The sequence below is a fragment of the Stegostoma tigrinum genome, chromosome 4 (genome assembly GCF_030684315.1).
Source record: "Stegostoma tigrinum isolate sSteTig4 chromosome 4, sSteTig4.hap1, whole genome shotgun sequence".
Lineage (NCBI taxonomy): Eukaryota > Metazoa > Chordata > Chondrichthyes > Orectolobiformes > Stegostomatidae > Stegostoma > Stegostoma tigrinum.
Window position 1 is genome coordinate 115,261,864 of NC_081357.1, and position 26,153 is coordinate 115,288,016.

General features: G+C 39.1%; 1 protein-coding gene across 2 annotated transcripts in view; it reads right to left on the reverse strand.

Moving 5' to 3' along the window:
- Positions 1 to 1,326: 1,326 nt before the first annotated feature.
- adam17b (ADAM metallopeptidase domain 17b) overlaps positions 1,327 to 26,153 on the reverse strand; it is a 66,603-nt gene continuing 41,776 nt past the window's right edge. For both annotated transcript variants that reach the window (XM_048531485.2, XM_048531486.2), the window contains exons 11-19: positions 24,321 to 24,470; positions 16,563 to 16,762; positions 14,566 to 14,669; positions 13,057 to 13,191; positions 9,948 to 10,075; positions 7,476 to 7,554; positions 6,810 to 6,898; positions 5,853 to 5,909; positions 1,327 to 2,241 (exon numbers count right to left, since the gene is read on the reverse strand). In XM_048531485.2, coding sequence (XP_048387442.2) covers positions 1,888 to 2,241; positions 5,853 to 5,909; positions 6,810 to 6,898; positions 7,476 to 7,554; positions 9,948 to 10,075; positions 13,057 to 13,191; positions 14,566 to 14,669; positions 16,563 to 16,762; positions 24,321 to 24,470 — 1,296 coding nt within the window. In that variant the 3' untranslated portion in view covers positions 1,327 to 1,887. The remainder of the gene's footprint in view (positions 2,242 to 5,852; positions 5,910 to 6,809; positions 6,899 to 7,475; positions 7,555 to 9,947; positions 10,076 to 13,056; positions 13,192 to 14,565; positions 14,670 to 16,562; positions 16,763 to 24,320; positions 24,471 to 26,153) is intronic.

The window sequence follows — 26,153 nt, forward strand, 5'->3', positions numbered from 1 at the left end:
TACCGATAAATCTGTTACCACCTTCAAGGAATTCTAACAAGGAAATTGGACAAAACAGAGCCATTGTACATGATTTTGCATTTCCAAAAGGTTTGACAAGTTGCTGCACAGGAGCCTGCTGAGTAAAAGCCCATGGTTTTAGTGCCAAGGTACTTGTATAGACAGACGAATGGCTGACTGGCAGAAGGCAAACAGTGGAGATAAAGTGATAATGGGAACTGCAGATGCTGGAGAGTCCAAGAACATAAAATGTGAGGCTGGATGAACACAGAGGATAAAGGAGGTCTTTATCCTTGCCATCGCTAGTCATCAATTGCCATCCTAAAGTTGATAGGGGCCACAACTGTTCATGTGATACATCAACAGTTTGGACGAAGGAACTGTAGGGCATTGTTAAATTTGCAGGTGACAAGGTAAGTACAGGAACAGGTGTTGTTGAGGCATGGGGAAGCTGCAGAAGGACTTGGACTGCCCAGGAGAGTGGGCAAAGAAGTAGCAGATGGAATACAATGTGGGAAAGTGTGATGTTATTCACTTTGGTAGGAAGAAGAATGGGTTAGGCTATTTTCTAAACAGGGAAAAGCTTTCAGAAATCTGAAGTACGTAGGGACCTGGGAGACCTAGTTTCAGTTTATCATAAGGTTTACTTGCAAGTTCAGTTGATAGTTAGAAAATGTAATGTTAGCATTCATTTCAAGAGGGCTAGAATGCAAGGGCAGAGATGTACTGCTGAAGCTATATAAAGGCTCTGGTCACAGTGTATTTGGAATATTGTGGACAATCTTTGGGTCCGTATCCAAGGATAGATGTGCTGGCCTTAGAGGGGGTCCAGAGGAGGCTCATAAGAATGGTCCCAGGAATGAAGGACTTGTCATAGAGAGGTGGTTGAGAATGCTAAGTTTTGTTGGTGAGGGAGGGGGAGTGGAATCTGATTGAAACTTAACAAATATTGAGGGGTCTGGATGAAGGAGACATGGAGAAGTTGTTTCCACTGGTAGGAAAGACTAGGACCTGAGTGCACAGCCTCAGAGTGAAAGGATAGCCCATTAGAAGGGAGACGAGGAAGCATTTCTTCAGGCAGAGGTGGTGAATCAGTTGAACTCACAGGCTGTGGAGGCCAAGTTATTGAGTGTATTTAAGACTGAGGTAGGTAGATTCTAAAAACATAAGGATAAAAGGTTACATGCAATAGGCAGGAGAATGGAACCGAGAAACATCAATGGCAGAGCAGATGTGATGGAATGAATGGCCTAATTCCACTCCTATATTAGTTTTATTTCCCTCACCCCCAATATTTGAGGTTCATTAGTAAAACAGACAAATTAATTAAAAATCCAAACTTTATTAAAGTACAATGCTATCATAACAGATCCCCAAAGGTTTTATATTCACAAAAGCTTAGATCATTACAAAAATTGCAGCAATCTACCCACATTGCTTGCAAGTACTGATACAGGGGTAAAAAGTGTGAAGTGTTAGTTACAAATGTGATAAGCTACCAAACTGTGTATCAGTCCTTTCAAATATCAATGTCAATTTTTTTTAAGAAAGAAAAATACTTGCATTACATGCAAGACTTGATGACTGTCCAGGTATGCACTGAATATTATAATTAATTCAACTGCAGTTGAATTTCGTTATTAGCCATTAGTCGTGTTTGGGCCAAATTTATTTATTTTAAAAACACTTTAGAATCAGAGTTGCATTCTTCAGGGCCAGTTATGAGAGTCTTAAGTCAGAAACAAACTGTTTTAAAAAATACTGCAACAGTTGGCAAAATACCATATCAAATTTACACATCAATGGATCCAACTTGTAAAAAAAAATCAGAGAAGCCGCATGATAAATAATTCAGTTTTATAAAAAAGACTACTCTGACTGAGGAACTCAGCATTCTGTCTCCTTACTGTCAATCCGGGTTTGCCGCTGCAATTTAAATGCAGATGCCTTGTCACTCCTATTAACAGTATGTCCTGTTAAATCTTCAAAGGATTTTGCTGCTTGGCTACTATTTGGAAAAGGATCCTCATCTAACCCACTCTCACCAATTAGAGAGTCAGCACTAGGATCTTCCTGTATAGTGTCCATCCGATGATGGTCAGGTTTTGTTGGTGCAGCCGTTGTTAGGACGGTTACTTGTGGCGGTGGAGCTGGTGGCAGTTGAAAACGGCTTGTGGATTGAGGAAGAGACTTCACTATTCGTACTGAGGCAGACTCTAGACTGCTAAACATCTCCGGGTTCTGCAATAAATATTTCAAAAATTACATTTCACAAGCTAATGCATTTGCTTGCAAAAATAACAGAAATTAAATGTTACAATCAAGCATCTAAGAACTGCACTAGCACCACATGTTTATGGTAGTTGTGCTTAGTTATTCTTTTACAGTACTGGATGTTACTGGCTAGGCACACATGTTGCGCCAAGGAATTTGGAGGTGACAATTTTCTACACAATTTGAATGATTTGCTAGGTCAGTTTAGAGTGGACACATTCCTGCAGGCCTGGAGTCACATACAGAGCAAACTGGGTAAAGACAGATTTGCTTCCCTAGGAGATATTATTACACCAGTTAGAAATTCAACAACAATCTTTGTAATTAACATGGTCACCATTCATTACACTAGATTTTCATTCCAGATTTATTAAAATAACCAAATTTATATTCCACAGCTAGCTCTGAATTGTGCACAGTAACACCCCACTATGTGGTAACCATTATAGTTAATAACTTAAAATGAAACAGAAAATACAGCAGCAATCTGTCTTGCTATAATTCAATATACATCTCTTTTGTTTATGAGGAATGCAGGGGGTACATGGCTCCAAGAGGTAAATCTTGATTTAAAGCTTAATTTCACTGGTTAAAATAGAAGAAAATTTAATTTAGTCTAGCTTACACTAGTTTTACTTTTTGGACCCCAACAGATGTATTATAATGGACTTCTACTGCATTTACATTAGCAAACTGTTTTTATGGTGTTTACTTCACAACCTATGGTTACGGATTTACAGTGTTACATTTTCTTCAGACTTGGAAGGAGACAAGTAAGCCCTGTACCTCACAATTCTGTATCATTTCAAGTCCAACAAATTAATGCAGTATCTTAGTACTGGATTGTGGGCATTTTTCTTGAATATAATTGTAGATTCATAAGTGTGGAACATTCATTTCCTGAGTGCAGAAATCCTATTAATGTCCAATTGATATAAAGTGTGAGTGCACACTTAATTTTAGATTACAGATCTAAGTCATGGATTTATTAAGTTTTATAAGATTTTCTAGTTAGTACCAGAAAACTACATTACACATTGGTAATTACCAAACTACTTACACAACAGAATGTCTGAGGGCAGTCAAAGCAATTACTTTGATTGCAGCTACCATTTGAAATCATTTGTTCTAAATTTAAATAAATAACAAAAATTTTACTTAAGTGTAATTCCGCTAAGATTATTTCAGTTCTTCATTTATGAACAGATCATGTTAGGGGAATTAGCTAGATGGTTGAACGTTTCATGATTAGTGCTGGGTCCAGAATTAAAATTCAGCATGTTTCACAGTGAATCACTGAGTGATGGGAATCTATCTTGCACTGAATTAAAGTCTACGACAAAAAAAATCCCTGCCTAATTAATCCTATCTATTCAGAAAAACTGCATGAATACCTTTTAATGAAAAACAAAAGAGTCAAAAGTAGCAAGGCAGGGATAATAAATCAATGAGGTATGCTAGGAAAAGCACGTGTTAACGCTACACGGAAAACAAAATTTCTAGGTGACTAATGGGAGGTGTGTTAACAGAAAAATTTGCTTCAATTGTTGCAAAATTGTGATCCAGTCACAAGTTTTGTTTCTCACTCTTTTTCACCAACAATTAATATTATTCTCAGAATAGTGAATCAAAAAAATACTCAGGTCCTATCCTAAGTAAATATATTACATAACCCAGAAGGGGTCAAAATATCTCTTGGTGAATTATTGGGTGACAACTGAAAAAGTTATTTTTGGTAATAGCAATTTTCATAGGAGGGTCAGGGAGGGCAACTCAGCAACAGTATATATACAGAACACTATTTCATGAGTGAGGATTCCAGGTATTCCAAGATGGAGGAAGGGAAAACGTTGTGGCAGTAAGAGTTATTCCTTAATGAGGTAGTTTCAGTGTTGGAGCTGACTTCCTCAAATTCTAGGAGCAGTAACTACTGTTTTACAAGCTGTTATATTGTTTTGGAAATGGACGGTGACTTGCCAAGGTTTTTACCCGGGGTGGAGGAGTTCAAATCTCGAAGGCATAGGTTTAAGATTTAAAAGATACCCAAGGGGCAGCTTCTTCCACACAGAGAGTGGTGCATGCATGGAATGAGCTGCCAGAGGAAATGGTGGAGGCTGGTACAATAATAACATTTAAAGGGTAGTGAAAAAGTATCTGAATAGGAAAGGTTTAAGAGGGATTAGGGCCAAATGTTGGTAAGTGGGACTAGATTAATTTAAGATATCTGATCGGCATGGACAATTTGGAGCAAAGGGTCTGTTTCTGTGCTGTACAACCCTGACTCTTTATGCACAACAGGCGATAATGAATAAACATTGTTTTGTTGCAATTCTGCATAAGCTATTAATAATCTTCACCATCGAGACTCCCAACTGAACATTTGTGAAAGATACTGGAAGGTGAAACCACCCTACCATCAGTAAGCACTTTTAGGAAAGAAATGAAAGAAATAAATGCAAATTAGATGCTTAATTGATTCAGGTGCGTACACACAATCTCTTAAGAGCCCAGTTATCTGCTTGTAAGAGACAGCATGAAGATATTAACTGAGACGACAGCTATTTCACACTGACACCAGCAAGGTAAGCTGTGTACAGTGGTAGCATTCTTTGACAGAATGTGAAAATTACTACCACCGCCAGTAGGTCCAACATTCTTTCATACTTAACTACATTCCTAAGATTGTTGCTGGAGGAATTTATTGTGAGAAAAATAGTCCTGTTTGCCACTTCACACCACTATTCCAAGCTTTTAGATCAGCATTTTTCCTACCTTGTCCTAATATCATGCAGTGGCATTTTGTAAATTTTGTTTAATAATATTCATGTGAAGCAACTTGAGACAGGTTACGAAGTTAAATGTTCTATATAAATGTATGCCACTGTTATTGGCTGTGTGTCACAGGGTATATGCAGTTACAAAAACAAAATTAGGAAATGTACATCTGGTTCATCCTGCAGAGTCTGAATAAATTCTATTTTGATTCAATCTCTAAAATGTCCCAGTTTTGAAAAAAAGTTACCAGAGAACACAGTTAACAAGCTTTTAAGTTGACAGAATATCAATTATATTTTGCATACCAATATCGCTAAACAGTCCCCAGATCAGTTATTTTCAGGAAATTTTTGATATAAAGGAAGATGGGCAAAATGTGTTTTAGGTAGGGACAGCATTACAACATGTTCGTGAATTACAGTTTATGTGATGTTTAGGCTGTCATTTCAGGTAAATGTAATATATTATGACACTACTTAAACAGGAAATTATTGGACCAATATCCAGTCCAATAGTAAACTTTCAAACAACATCGAAATGATGATTATCTGGCTGTTCAATCTATTTATATAGCATTACTGAATGAAAAAAAGGGCTTAATTTACCCTACAAACAGAAGTAATTAACTGGCTGGAAAATAATCTGAAACATCTTCAGTTATTAAAATTGAAGTTTGTTAATTCTGTACTGAATAAAAATATCAGAACTATAAAAGTTTGCCAACAGACATGAAAATAACAAAATAATAAAAATACAGCTGCATACAGAAAAGAAACCTTGCAGATAATTTCAATCATACATACACTGGAAGGGAAGAACGTTTTTGTGCTCTCTTCATATTGTTGGTCTAATTTCTTATCCTACAGGGAAAGAATAAAAGTCTCTGTTAATTAACCTCTGTGCCCCTTCACCATAGGTGATATTTCAACATATTAAAAATCAATTGATCCTCCACATAAACTGACTGAGAAGCATTTAGGCAAAATGCTGCTTCTTTTCGGCATGTACAAGCTTTCTGGAAATATCCTTAGGTTGTAAAAGGTCGAGTACGGTACTTACAAGAAAAAAAAGAGATTAGTCACAGCTCAGTAGTTGTATTGAGAAACATTCTGCATAACCACAAACTCCATAAAAGCTATCCTTAGGTGGAACTCACCCCATCTAAAGATAAAAGTTGGCCAAGAAATGAACAAGTTTCAAACAGGAGTCATATTAGACACAAAACATCACCTGATCTCCTTCACACAAGCATCCAGACATCCAAACTATCTCCAGTACTTGAGATAACAAGGTGTAGAGCTGGATGAACACAGCAGGCCAAGCAGCTTCAGAGGAGCAGGAAGGCTGACATTTCAGGCCCAGATCCTTCTTCAGAAAATCTCCAGTACTTGTTTTTTTTCTTTGAACTCAACATTTAGTTTCACTTCCCTGCTTTTCTTCCCGCATTCCTTTTATATTTTAAAATATTATCTCCCTCCCTTTCAAGGAGGTTTCTGCTTACACCACTTTCTGGTAGGACATTACCTAGTCCAACCAGTTTGCTCTATTGAAAAATAACCCCTTTTTAATGTCTTCCTTTCTGCAGTGACTTTATATCTGACATATTGTAATACAGCCTTGCAACTCTGAACAGCACCATCATAGGTACTCTTAGGTGTGAGTAAGCAAAACTGACTACAGAACATCGGATGCCAATGTTGCACAAATTGCCAAGTAAGAATGAACGTAAAAATGTTTGAAAACGTATCTCCTCCTCTTACCACGCAATGGACGAGAATACTGAGGGGAATCCAAAACACGAGGGAGAATACTACAACGGATCCAACAATATTATCTGCTAGGAATTTCCCTATAAAAAGGAGAAGTATTAACATTTTCAGAAAAAACATTTTCAATTTTGACGATGTCATTTTTCTAAATTTCATCCTTTGTTAGAAAATAAAACAAGCACATAATGGTCCACTGATTTTTTTGTTTCTGACATGGGGCATCAACACAACACTGCAGCCACTTGGTGAGTTAATAACAGTGTGTTCTATAACGTGAGTCAACAGGTTTGAAAATTTCTCCCTTCCAAGAGTTTGAGCATACAGATAAGAAACTGAGTGGCTAAGATACCACCTCATCTCTGTGACAGAATTAACAGTCACTTAGATGTGGAAACATTTCTTGACATAAAGATTCATATGGTCAGTTTTAAGATTTGTCTAGTATGTGATGCCAACATGACAAATACACTTCTGGTTTAAAGTTAACCACATAATTCATTTAATGGATAATTTTATCTACCACAAACTCAACTGGTTTTAAAATGTACAAAGTTTAGAATCAATCTTTGACATCACAAATTCAACTTATTGGGAAGGCTCTTATTTTTTGAGGAGGCAGAAATAAAAGATTGTAAGAGAATAAAAATTTGAGCTTACCAAAGGTGTTGATATCTAATTTTTCTATGAAATCCCAGAATCGTTCTATTACATCCTGTACTTGTTTTTCACATTTACCCTGCACAAAGAAAGAAAAATAATTAAGCTACCTTTCCATCTTTAAGTCAATGAATGGCTCTTGCAGTTACACTATATGAAAGTTACAGTATTACTTTTTTTTGGAACAGCAGTACGGCTCTGCTATTGCAATTATGCAGGTTCATTATCATCACCTTTCGCCATCCATCATTCATTTCTCCAGCCTTCCACCCTATCACAATGCCCTTTTACAATTTCATCCTGCCCCTTTACCTCAAATGCTACCTGACCTACCAGACATTTCCATTATTTTTCTGTTATTTTAGTCCAACTCTGAAGTCAAATTCAAATCTGACTCCCGAAATAACCTAACAATTAGCACGCTGAATGTCGGGCCAGACATGACAAACTCAAAACTTTTCTCCTAATATTGCCATGTTAATCTGATCAGGGAAAACAGACACAGTCTTATTCAGAAAACAGTGCTTCCAAAAATGCAGCATTTTCTCTCGGACTATTCCAACTAGAGCAGAGGTCAAAAAAAGCTGCAAGTAGAGAAGACTCTGCCTTTGTAGTTATCCAAAAGGTTTGAGGTATTTACAGCGTGCACAGACCAAAGTGGGGGTTGTAATGTGGATGAGCAGACTGATCATGGCACCATGGTGCAGGAAATCATCCAAGTGGGGAGTTGCAAAAGATGTAGTGGTATTAGGGGACAGTATAGTCAGGGAATAGACACCATTCTCTGCAGCCAAAAAGCAACTGCACAATGCCATGTTGTCTGGCTGGAGTCAGAGTTCAGGATACCTGCATGGGGTACCAGAACCAGTACCAGGCAAAACGAGGACTGTACCATTGGGACGAACTGTAGTTGAACCATATTGGGATCAATGTCTCAGCAAGTGGTAAAACTAGGAAGGCAAAGAGGATTTTAAATGAAATAAAATCTGAAAGAACTGTAGATGCTGTAAATCAGAAACAAAAACAGAAATTGCTGGAAAAGCTCAGCAAGTCTGGCACCACCAGTGGAAAGAAATTACAGTTAATGTTTTGGTTAAAATGACCCTTCCTCAGAACTTTTAAACTAAATGGATGAGGGAATGGATCACATAGCAGATGGCTGACTGAATCAAAGAGAAATAACTAGGCAATGGACCAAGGTATCATAAAGGCAATGACTACCACAGTACAGCAGGAAAGGACAGTGACTGCAAACTTATGTCCTAACAGGTCCAGAATTTTGCAAAAACACAGTTTAAGACAACAACTTAAGGGACTGTATCTGAATGATTAAAATAATGATGAATAGGCAACTGTGATGAAGATTCTCAATATAGCATTGCTCTGCAAGAACCTAAAGTGAAGGAAATAGGTCGTAAAAGTCTGACTCTCTTAAAAGGTTACACTTCAACCCAGCGCATACAAGTAATCATGTGATTTGAGCTAAATGACAAGCCACCTAAACCAGTCATTACTAAAGCGTTTGCTGACTTGAGTCTTACAATGGAGAGAGGGAGAGCCAGAAAATGGGTCAGAGAAAGCATTGGTGAGACCACATTTGAAATACTATGTTCATTTTTTATCTGTTAAGGCAACAAAGGGTTCACTAAAATAATTCATGGGATGACAGGATTATCCTAGGAGGGAAAATTAAATAGTCTAGGCCAATATTCTCCAGAAGAATGAGAGGTGATCTCATTTAAAATTCTCACAGGGATTGACAAACTAGAAATAAGATGGAGGTTTCCCATGGCCATGGGAGTCTAAACCAGGGTACAGTATCAAAACAAGGGGCAGGCTATTTGAAACTGAAATAGTGGAATTTCCTTACTCAAAGGCTAAGTCTTTAGAATTCTCTGCCCTACAGGTCTTTGGCGTACATTACAGACTGAGATTAATAGATAATCCTGAAAGATACGCAGTGTGTGGCAAGGAGTTGCTGAAAAAAAAGCAAATCTTATTAAAACGAGTTTAACTAATTAGCTCTAGTAAAGAATTAAATAAAGAATAAATAAAAGAACTTCCAGTTGTGAACACAGAAATGCTAAAGGACTAAACAAGGTTTGCTCAGGTAGTCTGTTACATCCAAACCCTGAAATGGTAATATATGGAACTATAGAACAGTCCAACAGCTAAAAGCAATTATCAAATACGGTTTGCATTTCATTTACCCCAGTGCATGGCACCAGCAGATTACCCCAGCATTAAGATAACACCAACAGTCTAAGATCTCAGAAGTTGTGATTTACCCATTGGACTGATTTATAAAGATATGGCTCAAAAAGAATTGAACAAATGGCTAGAAAAGTAGAAAAGATTTAACAAAAGGACAATAAACCTTTTATAGTTCTTGTTCAGTAGAAAATTACGATAAGTCACGTAAAATGTAGACATACATCCATAAATCACTCAGTAATAAGAGTTACCACTTACATGTCCATCACAGAATCCAACTGTGCAGGGTTTCCCTTTGCGCAGGTACAGAAATTTGTTGTTTTGATCTACATATGGTCTGCAAATTCCATTATCTTTGCAGCAAACTTTACAGGAATCATCCGTCTCTAAGTACAATAAAATAATTTAGAATACCATTGTAATATACATCTATTCAACAAAATAGTAATACCATAAGTAGTCAGATGAGAACGTAATGCCAAAGTTCGACTAAAAAATGAAGTTGAGTCATCCACCGGATGTTCTCAATGTACACATAAGATTTCAATTCTAACTGCCCATCTTTGCCGTGTTATCATTCGGCTTTAGGCAATGACCAAGAATGGATTCCCTGAGCAGCAGTGACACTTCCCAATTTTACTATTTTGAGGAAGATTAAGATCAACAGGCCGACAATTCTGTCTCCAAAATAATTGTCTCAACTTTATATTTCAAATATACCATTTCTCTCAATCTTTCTTCCTCCACAAAAAGAAAACCAGTTATATCCCTCGATCCTTGTTCCTCCATAAACAGTGATGTTCCTCAATTCTCCTTCCTCTAAAATATACCCAGCTGTTATTTATTGAACCTATTCACGCTATTTTCTTCCAAAGCTGTGTTGGCAACTTATTTCATAACTACTGGCTCAAGTCTGATCCAATTCTGCCTTTATTTGCTATTCATAACATTGATTTTTAGTAAGTTACCTAGTACAAAAGACTTTGTCAGTAAACAATTTGCCTGGCTTATCTGAAAACCACAGAGTACCGGTAACTTTGAAAACTTGTACTGGGATATATCACAGCATAAATTAATCATGTCCTCATCCAACATCTGTACCTCTGCAACACACCATGAATTTCTGAGTCATTAAACAGAACTATCCCAGCTAAAATATGCTTACACAACAAAAAACATCAAACTTGAAACATCTTTGATCTGTATCTATGCAGATGTACATTTTAATCTGTGTAGTTTCAAAGCTAGAAATCAATTACCTTAAAAGCTACTTTTAAAACTTGTTTTTTATAGTTTGTTCAAATCATGTATTTTCAGAATCAATGGGTCATTATCAGCCCATCGTGCCTACACCAACTTTTCAAACAGACACCATTTCCTGGTGTCAAATAATGATCCAATGCCCGCTGAAGCCTCAATTGAACCTGCTTCCATCATATTTTCAGGGAGGGTATTCCATACCTTAACTACTTGCTCTGTGAACAAGTTTTTTTTCCCCTCAAATCACCCTTGCTCTTTAGCACATCATTTTAAATCTATATCATCATCTCATTCTTGTTTACTTTAAATGTAGGAACAGCCTCTGCGTTTACATTCTATCCAGCCAGCTCATGATTTTGAAAACCCCTCCAAATCTCCTCTCAACCTTCTAGTCTCCAAGAACAGTCCAAACATCTTCACTCTATACTCATAGCTGAAGTTTCTCATTCCTAGAACCAAAACTTGTAAACCACTCTCTCCAACATGTTCACATATTTCAAATAATATGGCACCCATAACTATACACAATGCTTCAGCTTGGATCTAAAAAGTGTCTCATACAAAGTTCAACATCACCTCCTTGGTCTTGTACTCTATGTTCCTATAAATAAAGCCAATGATATTGTATGCTTTATTAATTACTCTCGCCACCTATAACTGCCACTTCTTTGACTTGTGCACATATACACCAAGTCCCTCTGCTCCTGCACTCACTTTAGAATTAAACCCATTTTACATATCAAAGGCATATCAAGAGATATCACTAACAACACTGACCACAGCACTGAAAAATACTGTTGTTGCTAGAATGAGTCTTTTCAAATCATTATACTTAAAAGAAAAAATTTTTAAAGATGCATTTATACACATTTTTTTTCCTCCTTAGAGGATTCTCTCTTACCAGAAGGATAAGCAGTCCATTCTGCACATATATTCCAGCTAATTCACCACATTCATTCCAGCCAGTTTGTAGCTGACCTGACCAAAACCAAACATATCTGCAATCTCTACTTCTCTGCCTCCTTCCTGACAATACACCTCATCTGACGAGGAATTCTAAATAATAATTTTATTGCTAGTTAAAAGTATGATTACTGAAAGAACAGCAACATGGAGCAAGTCTCCTGTCTCCATTTCTGATGTGCTGCATCAGTGTTCATCTCAGAGAATGGGTTTTATTAAACGATGAGACAATACCAAGCCCAAAAAATTCCCCACAATTGACATTGTACTGATGTTGCTAACATTAAACATTATTTTAAAATATGACTTGAAAGAAAGTAGCGGCAATGCCAAATAATTCCATTACCCCATGTCATTCATTGTTCTAACTTGGACATCAAGTGTTATTTCTTCATTGTTATGGATCATTATCTTAAAATTCCAAATAACAATTGCTAGAGCATTATAAGCAAAATGCATCAAAAAAACAGTCCACCAAAACTTGAGTTAACTAAGGTTGGGTAATACATGTAACCTTGCCATCACCATGCACACTGCAAGGACAAACAACCAACTAACCAGCAGCATGACCAATGAATTGAGCAGACCAAGCCCTTGTAAACGGCAACTGGGAGGAAAATACTCCAAAATAAGAACAAAAAAAAGACTACAGGACAGGAACAGGCCCTTTGGCCCACCATGATGCCATTCTAAAATAACTCCTTCTGCCTGTATATGAAGTGTATCCTTCTATTCCCTGCCTGTTCATCATGTGCCTGTGTAAATGCTCTTAAACATTGTTATTGCATCCAGTACAACCACATCCCCTGGCAATGCCTTTCAGGCAACGAACACTCCTTGTGTGTAAATAAAAAGAAACTTGGCTTGCCTATCCTCCTTTATATTTTCCACCTCTCACTTAAACTTATGTCCCCTAGTGTTTGACATTTCCATACTGAAAAATGACTCAGACTATTCACGCCTCTGAACTTCATATAATTTTATGATGTTACCTCTCAGCCTCTAATGCTCTAGCAAAAACAATCCAAGTTTGTGCAGCTCCTCATTGTAGCTGAATGCATTTGTATGATGTTTGCGACCCTGTGTATCTGAGCAGTTGATGAGTACCCAGAGAAATGTCTGCAAAATAAACCTTTTTACTCACCATTACAAGCACATGGGCTGTGGCCTTTCTCTGTCTCACAAAAAGGAATGCATTCTCCTTTCAAACATTTTCCCATGTCCACACAGATGGTATCATCTGGAGCATTACCAGGAGCAGGGCAAAACTGGTCAGTCCCTAAAAAGAAACAATTTTGTCAGAGTTGAAATCTAAATGAAGAGAATACAATCTATTAAGTAAACTTGGAACCGTTTAAAATAATTATTCTAGCAGCCAGCTTATGCAATAAGTCACCTCTTTCTGATCAATAAGCTAAAAAAAATTTTGAGCACTATCAAGGCTCTCCTGGCATTAATGCTCAATTTTTAGGTAGCAACCTACAGCTTCGAGGAGAAACCAGATAGTAGCCCTTTCCTCCTGGAAATGTCATCTCATTTATCTTCGCACATTTATTAAGCTGGGCAAGACAAACAACCAAAAACTGCTTAGCTCAAACAGTTGAGTTTCAAATTAGCATTCATCTAGGACATATCCACAATTCATATATTTCCTGCTATTTACTTCCACACTTGCTAAAGTAGCTAGAAGCATCCTTGAGGTCACAGCCATAAGAAGGAAAGGGTATTTTAACTTAACAGCTTTTCTTTTGGCAGCTACAACTTTATGAATAAAGGCAAAATATTGCAGATGCTGGAAATCTGAAAACCCACAGAGAATGCTAGAAAAACACAGCTTGTCTAAGCAGCATCAGTAGCAAGAAAAACAGTTAACGTTTTAAGTCCAGTATGTTTACGTTTTTACGAACATCCTTTGTTCAAAATGTTGGAATGTCCCTTTACTTTCTGCATCACTGCTTACACCAAAAAGAGAATCACATTGAATGGTCCTTGTCCAAAAGTAGGTGTAGAAAAAATTGTCAGGAACAGTTGCACCGAGAGGTAAACATATCTCACCTTGGCTGATGATTCACGTTGGTAAAGACTGCTGATCTCAAAGTAAAGTGAAACAGCATAGTTGTGAATAGCTGACTAATTGTGATACGAGATCACAATAGATCTTCCAGTGGCACTATATGGTTTAGGTCATGCTGCTGATCAACAGGCAGATTTGCACGATCAATCACATCGATCACTGAAATTCCCAGGACAATGGCTCTGCAAGGATATCAAGTGCTATCGAGCAGCACATTGTCATCATCCATAATTAGCATACAGCTGTGGCTTAACCCTTTAGGAAAAGCTCTTTCGAGGTATACTGCAATGCTGATCTATAGAGATGGTGTCATAAAGTAGGAGATCATATTCTATTCCAACCAACTATCCTTCGGAAGTGGAGTGAAAAGTCACGTGCCAGACTATTCAATCTTTGCCTGTGTATTCCTAGCTGCATCTTAAATACACTGTTATAATTGTTTTTTATTCCTCCTGACAGCCCTAGCAAAAGTCCAAATGCCTTATGCAGCCTATGAAGCACAATTAAATATTTCACAATTGTTGTTGACAAGAAACTATTAAAATTTCATTTACACAGGAGATTCCTGTTTGCACTCACCTGTACAAGTAGATTCTCCTTTGCATGTTGCATTGATTGCTTCCTGACACTTCTTTCCAGCTTTCTCAAACTGACAATCTTTGCAGCATGGGCTGTTCTTGTCACTTTTGAAATAATTATTAAAAATAATTACTTCTAAACAATTCAATTTGCTTACAACTTACTCTGTTTTTAAAATCTTGGGCAAATGAAACTGGCAACCAATTCTGATATGGCACTTATAATAAAAATTAATGAGGTAAAGTATATGGGAAACGGGAAACATTGTTCAGAAAATTGTGTGCCCTGCGAACATTGTTGTTTCAGCAAAGGTGCCACTTACTTTAGGAATAAGCTGCCAAAAAATGCAATAAGCTTTATTGAGACGTTTTGCCAGGAATCAACTCTGTGTTATATCTGCTAGGTTTCACGGAGGATTTCTCCCTCTTAGTAAGCTATCTTGTGGTAGAGGGATGTTTTCGGACTGGAGGTCTGCAACCAGTCACCATGGTGCACACAAGGATCAGTGTTGCATCCACTGCTTTTTGTCATTTGTATGAATGATTTAGATGTGAATATAGGAAGCACGGTTGGTAAGTTTTCAGATGACACCGAAATTATTGGTGTAGTGGATGGCAAAGATGATCTCAGACTACAACAGGTCCTTGAACAGAAGGGCCAAATGGGCTGAGGAGTGGCAGATGGAGTTTAATTTGGATAAATGCGAGGTGTCGCATTTTGGTAAGGCAAACCAGGGCAGGATTTATACAGTAAATGGTAGGATCCTGGGGATTGTTGCCGAACAAAGAAATCTAGGGGTGCAGGTGTGTAATTCCTTGAAAGTGGAGTCTCAAGTAGACAAGGTGGTTCAGGCAGCTTTTGGCATGCTTGCCGTCATTGGTCGTAACACTGAATACAGGGGTTGGGATATCATGGTGTGGTTGTACATTGGTGAGGCCACTTTTGGAATACTCTGTACAGTTCTGCTCACCCTTCTATAGGAAGGATGTTGTTAAACTTGAGAGGGTGCAAAAAAAATTACAAGGATATTGGCAGGACTGGAGGATTTGAGCTATAGGGATAGGCTGAATAAGCTGGGGGTTTTTACCCTGGAGCATCCAAGGCGGAGGGGGTGACCTTACAGAGGTTTAGAAAACCATGACAGGCATGGATAGGGTGAATAGTTATGGTCTTTTTCCTAGGGTGGGGAGTTCAAAACTCAAGAGCCTCAGCTTAAGGTAAGAGGGGAAAGATTTAAAAAGGTGCCAAGGGGTAACTTTTCCACGAAAAGGATATTGCATGTATGGAACGAGCTGCCAGAGGAAGTGTTGGCAATGGGTACAATTACAACATTTAAAAGGCATCTAGACAGGTGTAAGAATACAAAGGATTCAAAGGGATATGGGCCAACCGCCGAAAAATGGGATTAGGTCAGATTGGTTAGCGTAAATGAGTTGGATCAAAGGGTCTGTTTCCATGTCATATGACTATAATTCTTCTTAAAATGCATTCTTATTGAAAAATTGTTTGAACTGGAGAATTTTTTACAATTTTTACATTTATAATTTTTATTAAATTTTGTGCTATTGACATCCTGAACGTTTTTACTTTATGGCATTGTTAATTTTAGGACAATCCTAAACAATCCAATTCTAGTTCACAACCTAGAATTTAAAATCTTACAAGAAATGGCAATGAATCTTCATTTCAAAGTTGTAAAGAATATTCAAGAATGTAAAAGGTGAATTGCCAGTTTATCTGAAATCTTTATAAAGGGACTGCTATTTAGAACACTCATCTGTCTTGTCTAAGGATTTGATTGACGAAGACAGTATTTGACTGAAAAACACAGAACAAAGCCAGCTTTAAATTTTCAGACAAAACATTAAACATTATCTATACTTTCAGAATCAATTTATATCAAGCAACAATCTAATGGAAGAAATAAAATTAATATTGTTTTGTTAATTTAAGTAGTTGCTCAAAATAGAATTATTTGATGGTATTTAATTCTTTACCTGCATTTCTTATCTTTTTTGAGCCGACATTGTTGAGTGCAACACTTGTCCTCAGTTAGGTGTAGAAGTCCAGGATCACATTCCTCCCCCTCATCCACACGCGAATTTCCACATACTTTCTTGTTTCTTTCTTGAAAGCACTTGGATGCTTTATTAATTAGTGTTCGATAAATTGATCGTTTGCTGCAGTTGGAGAACAGCTGAAGAATCATGTACTTTGAGTCACAATTATGGAATCAAGCCATTAAACATTTTAAACATGAATAAATGGAAAAGTAGTTATTTCAATTATGATGATTTTCAAGCATAGAAAACTTTCAGTTCATATGCATTTTTGACAGTGTTGAAGCAATTGGTGGATAATTTCTCGAATTCAGAGAGAAAAGCTATTCAACCACCTTGACCGATAGAGCAAGTGGTTGACGGAGAACCCACAAAAATCGCAAATGAAAAGTAAAATGTATTCACCAGAATTTAAAGACTCAAAGCACTGTAATCATTATAAAGTAGTTTTAAACAAAACCATCTTATGTCTGTTTCTCTTCCAAGCTATTGTATGCTAAATTAAACTGAATTACAGCATAAGCAACTGCTCTTTCTTCAAGGTTCTCTATGACAATTGACAAGAACCTTGTGCACAAATCCAACCCCTATTCTTACACCACATCGAAAGGCTAAAACATCAGTAAAGCCTTTGGTAAACACACCAACAAGGAGCCCATTAAACTCGCTCCCATTTAATAAGATCATGGCCTCTATGATTGTTACCCATGCCACATGATAGTGAGGCAAAGAACAGGGAGAGATTTCAGCTGAAGACGTGGCTGCAGGGATGGTGCAGGAGGGCGGGCTTCAGGTACATGGACAATTGGGGCTCATTCTCGGGAAGGTGGGGCCTTTTACAAACAGGACGGTCTTCACGTGAACCAAAGGGGCACTAATATCCTGGGTGGGAAATTTGCTAGTGCTATTCGGGTGGATTTAAACTAGCTCAGAAGGGGGATAGGAAACTGAGGTGTGGTTCTAGTACACAGGAGGATGACCGCTGGATTGAAGTGCGTCTACTTTAACGCCAGGAGTATCCAGAATAAAAGGTAGGTAAGCTTGCAGCTTGGATAGGTACCTGGGACTTCGATGTTGTGGCCATTTCGGAGACATGGACAGAGCAGGGTAAGGAATGGATGTTGCAGGTTCCAGGGTTTAGATCCTTCATTAAGGTCAGGGAAGGTGGTAAAAGAGGGGGAGGTGTGGCTTTGTTAGTCAAGGACAGTATAACAGTGGAAGAACTTTTGATGAGGACTCGTCTACTGAGGTGGTACGGGCTGAGCTCAGAAACAGGACAGGAGAGGTAACACTGCTGAGAGTTTTTTTTATAGGCCCCCGCAAAGTTCCAGGGATGTGGAGGAGAGGATCGGCAAAACTAGTCTGGGCAGGAGTGAAAAGGAACAGGGTGGTCATTATGGGAGACTTTAACTTCCCTAACATTGACTGGAAATGCTACAACTTTAGTACATCGGCTGGATCAGATTTTGTCCAACGTGTGCAGGAAGGTTTCCTGACTCAGTATGTCGAAGGGCCGACAAGAGGGGAGGCCACACTGGATCTGGTACTTGGTAATGAACCAGGCCAGGTGTTTGATTTAGTGATAGGTGAGCACTTTGGAGACAGTGACCGTAGTTCAGTTATGTTTACCTTAGCAATGGAAAGGGATAGGAACATGCCACAGGGCAAGAGTTATAAATGGGGGAAGGGCAATTATAATGCGATCAGGCAAGACTTAGGAGGCATAGAATGAGTTAGCAAAATGCAATCGAAATCTGGAGCTGGTTTAAGGAACAGATATTGCGTGTCCTTGATAGGTATGTCCCTGCCAGGCAGGGAGGAAGCACTAAGGTCAGGGAACCGTGGTTTACTAAAGAAATTGTATCTCTTGTTAAGCGAAAGAGGGAGGCTTATGTGACACTGAGACGAGATGGTTCAGATGAGGCGATGGAGAGTTACAGATTAGCTAGGAAGGATTTGAAGAGAGAGTTAAGGAGAGCAAGGAGGGGACATGAGCAGACATTGGCAGGTAGAATAAAGGAGAGCCCTAAAGCTTTCTATAGGTACGTAAGGAATAAGAGGATGACTAGGGTAGGAATGCGGCCAGTCAAAAGACAGAAGTGGGAAGTTGTGTGTGGACCCTGTGGAGATTGGAGAGGTGCTAAATGATTATTTTTCATTTGTGTTCACTGAAGAACAGGAGAATATTGTACAGGAGATGACTGAGTAACGGGCTACTAGAATTGAAAGGATTAAGGTTAGTAAGGAGGAGGTGTTGTCAATTCTAGAAGGTGTGAAGGTAGATAAATCCCCTGGGCCAGATGGGAATTTTCCGAGGATTGTCTGGGAAGCTAGGGAGGAGGTGGAGGAGATTTTGGTCTTGATCTTTGAGTCCTCATTGTCTACAGGTTTAGTACCAGAGGACTGGAGGATTGCAAATGTTGTGCCCTTGTTCAAGAAGAGCAGTAGGGATGACCCAGGTAATTATAAGAAGGGTGAGGGGAGTAACAAATTAAAAATATTATATATGAATACACGAAGCAGAAGAAATAAGGTGGATGAGCTTGAGGCTCAGTTGCAAATTGGCAGGTACGAAGTTGTGGGGATAACTGAGACGTGGCTTCAAGTGGACAGCGCCTGGGAAATGAATATTCAAGGCTAAATGTGCTATCGAAAGGACAGACTAACGGGCAGAGGGGGTGGGGTGGCCCTGTTGGCGAGGAATGATATTCAGTCCCTTGCGAGGGGGCACCAAGAATCAGACGATGTAGAGTCAGCATGGATAGAGCTGAGGAATTCTAAGGGTATAAAGACCATAATGGGAGTTATCTACAGGCCCCCAAACAGTAGTCTGGATGTAGGGTGTAAGTTGAATCAGGAGTTGAAATTGACCTGTCACAAAGGTATTACTACAGTTGTAATGGGGGATTTCAACATGCAGGTAGACTGGGAAAATCAGGATGGTACTGGACCCCAAGAAAGGGAGTTTGTGGAGTGCCTCTGAGATGGATTCTTGGAACAGCTGGTACTGGACCCTACCAGGGAGAAGGCAATTCTGGATCTGGTGTTGTGCAATGAACCGGATTTGATCAGGGACCTCAAAGTAAAGGAGCCATTAGGAGGTAGTGACCATAATATGATAAGTTTTAACCTGCAATTTGAGAGGGAGAAGGGAGACTCAGAAGTGTCAGTATTGCAGTTGAACAAAGGGAACCAAGGAGCTATGAGGGAGGAGCTGGCCAAAGTTCAACGGTTCAATACCCTATTTTGGGATGGCAGTGGAAGAACAATGGCAGGTATTTCTGGATATAATGCAGAAGGTGCAGGATCAGTTCATTCCAAAGAGGAAGAAAGATCCTAAGGGGAGGCCGTGGCTGACGAGGGAAGTTAAGGACTGTATAAAGATAAAAAAAAGTATAACATAGCAAAGATGAGCGGGAAGCCGGAAGACTGGGAAAGTGTTAAGGAGCAACAGAGGATAACTAAAAAGGCAATACGTGGAGAAAAAATGAGGTATGAAGGCACACGGGCCAAAAATATAAAGGAGGATAGTTAAAGCATTTTTAGGTATGTGAAAAGAAAAAAAAACGGTTAAGACTAAAATTGGGCCCTTGAAGACAGAAACAGGTGAATTTATTATGGGGAACTAGGAAATGGCAGAAAAGTTGAATAGGTACAATGGATCTGTCTTCACTAGGGAAGACACAAGCAATCTCCCAGATGTTATAGTGGCTGAAGGACCTAGGGTAATGGATGAACTGAAGGGAATTTATATTAGGCAGGAAATGGTGTTGGATAGATTGTTGGGTCTGAAGATTGATAAGTCCCCGGGACCTGATGGTCTGCATCCCAGGGTACTTAAGGAGGTGGCTCTAGAAATCATGGATGCATTGGTAATTATTTTCCAATGTTCTTTAGATTCAGGATCAGTTCCTGCAGATTGGAGGGTGGCTAATGTTGTCCCACTTTTCAAGAAAGGAGGGAAAGAGAAAACAGGGAATTATAGACCGGTTAGCCTTACGTCAGTGGTGGGAAAGATGCTGGAGTCAATTATAAAAGAAGAAATTACAACTCATTTGGATAGCAGTAACAGAATAGGTCAGAGTCAGCATGGATTTACGCAGGGGAAGTCGTGCTTGACTAATCTTCTGGAATTTTTTGAGGATGTAATTATGAAGATGGACAAGGGAGAGCTTGTGGATGTAGTATACCTGGACTTTCAGAAAGCTTTTGATAAAGTCCCGCATAGGAGATTAGTGAGCAAAATTAGGACACATGGTATTGGGGGCAAAATACTAGCTTGGATTGGAAATTGGCTGACTGACAGGAAGCAAAGAGTAGTGATAAACGGGTCCCTTTTGGAATGGCAGGCAGTGACCAGTGGCGTTCCACAAGGTTCGGTGCTGCGACCACAGCTATTTACAATATACATTAATGATATAGATGAAGGCATTAAAAGTAATATTAGCAAATTTGCTGATGACAGAAAGCTGGGTGGCAGGGTGAAATGTGAGGAAGATGTTATGGGAATACAGGGTGACTTGGACAGGCTAGGTGAGTGGACAGATGCAGTTTAATGTGGATAAATGCGAGGTTATTCACTTTGGTGGCAAGAACAGGAAGGCAGATTACTATCTAAATGGAGTCGTCAGGTAAAGGGCAAGTTCAACGAGATCTGGGTGTTCTTGTACATCAGTCAATGAAAGCAAGCATGCAGGTACAGCAGGCAGTAAGTTAATGGCATGCTGGCCTTCATAACAAGAGGAATTGAGTACAGGAGCAAAGAGGTCCTTCTGTAGCTGTACAGGGCCCTGGTGAGACCGCACCTGGAGTATTGTGTGCAGTTTTGGTCTCCAAATTTGAGGAAGGACATTCTGGCTATTGAGGGAGTGCAGCGTAGGTTCACGAGGTCAATTCCCGGAATGGCGGGACTATCATATGTTGAAAGATTGGAGCGACTGGGCTTGTACACATTTGAGTTTAGGAGGATGAGAGGGCATCTGATTGAGACATATAAGATTATTAAGGGATTGGACAATCTGGAGGCCGGAAGTATGTTTCCATTGAATGGGGAGTACAGAACCAGAGGACACAGTTTAAAAATAAGAGGTTGGCCATTGTGAACAGAGTTGAAGAGAAACTTCTTTGCCCAGAGCGTGGTGGATATATGGAATGCTCTGCCCCAGAAGGCAGTGGAGGCCAAGTCTCTGGCTAGTTTCAAGAAAAGAGATAGATAGAGTTCTTAAAGATAGTGGAATCAAGGGTTATGGGGATAAGGCAGGAACAGGATACTGATTGTAGATGATCAGCCATGATCAGAGTGAATGGTGGTGCTGGCTCGAAGGACCGAATGGCCTACTCCTGCACCTATTGTCTATTGATGTGGTGTACATGGACTTCAGTAAAGCCTTTGAATAAGGTTCCACACGGTAGGCTATTGGAGAAAACACAGAGGTACGGGATTGAGGGAGATTTAGCAGTCTGGATTAGAAGGCAACGAGTGGTGGTTGACGGAAAATATTCAGCCTGCAGTCAGGTCACTAGTGGTGTGCCTCAAGGATCTGTTTTGGGGCCAGTGCTGTTTGTCATTTTGAAAAATGACTTGGACGCAGGCATAGGTGGATGGGTTAGTAAGTTTGCCAATGACACTAAAGTCGGTGGAGTGGTGGACAGTGTGGAAGAATGTTGCAGGTTGCAGGGAGACTACTGGGTCAATGGAAAGACTCTTGGTAGTGTGGATGTGCAGAGGGATCTTGATGCCCACGTACATAGATCCCTGAAAATTGCCACCCAGGTTGATAGTGCTGTTAAGAAGACTTACAGTGTGTTAGGTTTTATCGGTAGAGGGAATGAGTTCCGGAGCCGTGATGTCATGCTGCAATTGTACAAAATGCTAGTGCGGCCTCATTTGGAATATTGTGTGCAGTTCTGGTCGCCCCATTACAGGAAGGATGTGGAAGCATTGGAAAAGGTGCAGAGGAGATTTACCAGGATGTTGCCTGGTCTAGAGCGCAGGCCCTATGAAGAAAGGCTGAGGGACTTGGGTCTGTTCTCATTGGAGAGAAGGAGGCTAAGAGGGGATTTAATAGAAACATACAAGATGATCAGAGGATTAGATAGGGTGGACAGTGAGGGTCTTTTTCCCAGGATGACGATGTCAGCTTGTACAAGGGAGCATAGCTACAAATTGAGGGGTGATAGATTTAAGACAGATGTCAGAGGCAGGTTCTTTACTCAGAGTGGTAAGGGCATGGAATGCCCTGCCTGCCAAGGCAGTTAACTCAGCCACATTAGGGGCATTTAAACAGTCCTTGGATAAGCATATGGATAATGATGGGATAGTGTAGAGGGAGGGGCTTAGATTAGTTCACAGATCGGCGCAACATCGAGGGCCGAAGGGCCTGTTCTGCGCTGTATTGTTCTATGTTCTATGATTTTAACTTCAAGCTCACATTGTCACCTACCACGAGTAACTTTAAACCTTTGTGTAATGAGAATCTATCCACTTCTTCCCTAAATATTCAAAGACCATGCTTCCATCACCTGTTCTGGAAGTGTTCCAAAGATTCAGATCTTTTGAGTGAAAAAAAATTTTGCTTCATTTGTTTTAAATTGTCAACACTTTAATTTTAAAGGTGATCCCTAGTTCAAGATCCTTCCATAAGAGGAAATATCCTGACTATGTCTATCCCCGCATAATCTTATATGTTTCAACAGTAGTTGCATGCTCTTTCAAACTCCAGCAGATGCGAACCTACTTTGTCTAACCTTTTCTTGTAGGACCAGCTACCCATTCCAGATAGTACTCTGGTAAACCTGCTGTGAATTGCTTTTAACAAATTTACATCCTTCCTTAAATAAGGTGACCAATACAGTATACAGTACACTGGCTATGGTCTCATCGTTGGTCTGTATAGCTGAAGCATAACCGCCTTATTTTGTACTCAATTCCCCTAATGATTGATAACATTCCATTAGTTTTTGTATTTTAACCTTTTGTGATTCGTGCACAAGGTTTACCAGACTGATTCCTGGGATGGCAGGACTGACACAGGAGGAAAAACTGAATGGGTTAGGACTGAATTGATTGCAGATAACAAGAATCCTATAAAATTCTAACAGGATGAGACAGGGTAAATGCAGGCAAGGATCCCCCTGATGACTGGAGAATCTATAACCAGGATCATGGTCTAATCATATTGCATAGGTCATTTAGGACTGAAATAGGGAGAAATTTCTTCATCCAGAGAGAGGTGAGCCTGCAGAAATCTCTGCAACAGAATGCAGTTGAGGCCAAAAACACAATTTTTGAGAGGGCTAAAGGGTATGGAGGTGCAAGTGGGAACAGGATACTGAATTGGATGATCAGCCATGATCATAAACAGCAAAGCACTCTCAAAGGGCCAAATAGAAAACAGAAGCAGGAATAGACTATGTTTCAATGTAATGTCATCACTCTGAACTGGATTTAAATAGAGAACCCAAGTATGAACAATAAAAGAAATGATAATATGCATGGAACATCCTTTTAAATTTTATTCAAAAAGTGCTTTACAGTTTAAGTGCACTGATATATATTAAGAAAAGGCTGATCAGCAAAAATCCAAGGGCCAGTCAATTAAATCTTAACAGGGCATTGGTTGTACATTCCTTAGACACTAGGTCATCTAAAAACTGATGTAATCTACATGCAATAAAAACTCAGTTCTACAGTACCTTGTTATTGTCCTGGTCACCACTCACTGCTATGGGATACATGACGTATTTCCCACCATCATCATCAGTTGGGGCACATTCTTGGGTATCTGGATCATGCTCTGCTCCGAAGTTATGACCTAATTCATGAGTGGTAACAAGATCTGCTTCCTGTTTTGAAATTAAAATCAAGAAAATTCTTTAGATAAACTACTATCTACACCTTAAAATTCAAACAACAGACAATCTACCATTGTGTAATCTTTCAGAAATGAGAAGAAAGTCATGAAAGATAAACGCAATGAGAGATTTTTCCCACCCCGTTTCAAAACAGCATATCACATTCCAAATCAATCCCAAATGCTGAATGATTACAGGGTTTAAAACTAAACATTTGTTTTCTATAAGTTTTTAGACAATGATTTAAAGTATATAGTAATCACTGAACCAGGGAATTGTTTTCATTCCATACATTGTGCCTGTTTTGTGAAGAAAAAGCAAAGACCAAGGGGAATTTGGTACACAAAAATCTAGAATAACACAAATGAACTGAAATTGTTACTCCATTCCCTTCTCCGCCACAAGTCAGCTCTAAATTTTGTATAGCCTATAAATGAAAAGGAATGAATCTCAAAATTCAGAGAGTCCAAAAAGGTAAAAAAAAACAAAAGAGGAGTGCGCAGATTTCTGCCTCCGGCCACTGTCAGTGTGTAGTTTGCACATTCTTCCGCGGCTGCGTGAGTTTCCTTTGGGTGCTCCAGTTTCCTCCCACTGTCCAAAGATGAGCAAGATAGGTAGATTGGTCATGCTAAATTACCCTGTAGTGTTCAGGCATGTATAGGTCAAGTGTGTGAGCCATGGAAAATGCAGTGTGGACGTTTTGGGCCAAACGGCCTGTTTCTATACTGTGGGGATTCTACTGATTGAGATACAAGGAAAAGAACACACATGAAGCAGCTGGGACTTGACAGACAATATATTGTCATTTTATGCTCATACAAAATACATTCAAAAATAATTCAGTACAATAAGATTCACAGAATAACCAATTGGCACTACTGCCATATCTGAATCGTTTTAAATTAATTGTGAATTTTTAAAATACAGAGTGACCACGGCCACATTTTAGTACAAATTCCAACTCATCAGCTGAGTCCCATAAAAAACTTAACCGTTTCACGAGATGTCAATGCTGTGCCAAAGACCTGGATCAGCTTGTAGACTGGACATTTTCTTTAAGGTGGAGAATGAAATCAAGAGTGTGCAACAAAGGAAAAGTTGAACTTGGAACAAGGTTACAATTTGCATCCAGTCATTTTACTTTTTCCTGTCCCATCCCTTCTTTTCAATTCAGTTCTCAAATTCACAACTAACAAGCTAAAAAAGTGATCCCAAGCTCAAAATGATATTTAAATATTTGGTGTGACTGAAGTTTGAGAGAAAGGAGATAGGTCAGGGAAAAACAAGTAACAGATGACTCTTTGTGACCGAGTATATGTGGCCCTGGTATATCAAGATAACTGTATTTCACCAGTTGAACAACAGTTACATTATTTTTGAACTAACTGCTAGCAAAGCTAAAATTAAAAAAAAACCACAAAACAGTATGTATACTTACATATGTTAATACACTAACTTATTCTTCAACAAGAACCAAGTAACCAAAATAAACAGTACGAGTTCTTCTCAACTTCAACAAAATCCATATATTAAAAGCCTGACTAAGTTAAAATTTTGAAAGAAAACTAAGACAAAATGAAGAAACAAAAACAAAATTTCTGGAAAAGCTCAGCAGGTCTGGCGGCATCTGTGGAGCAGAAAACAGAGTTAACATTTCGGGTCTGATGACCCTTC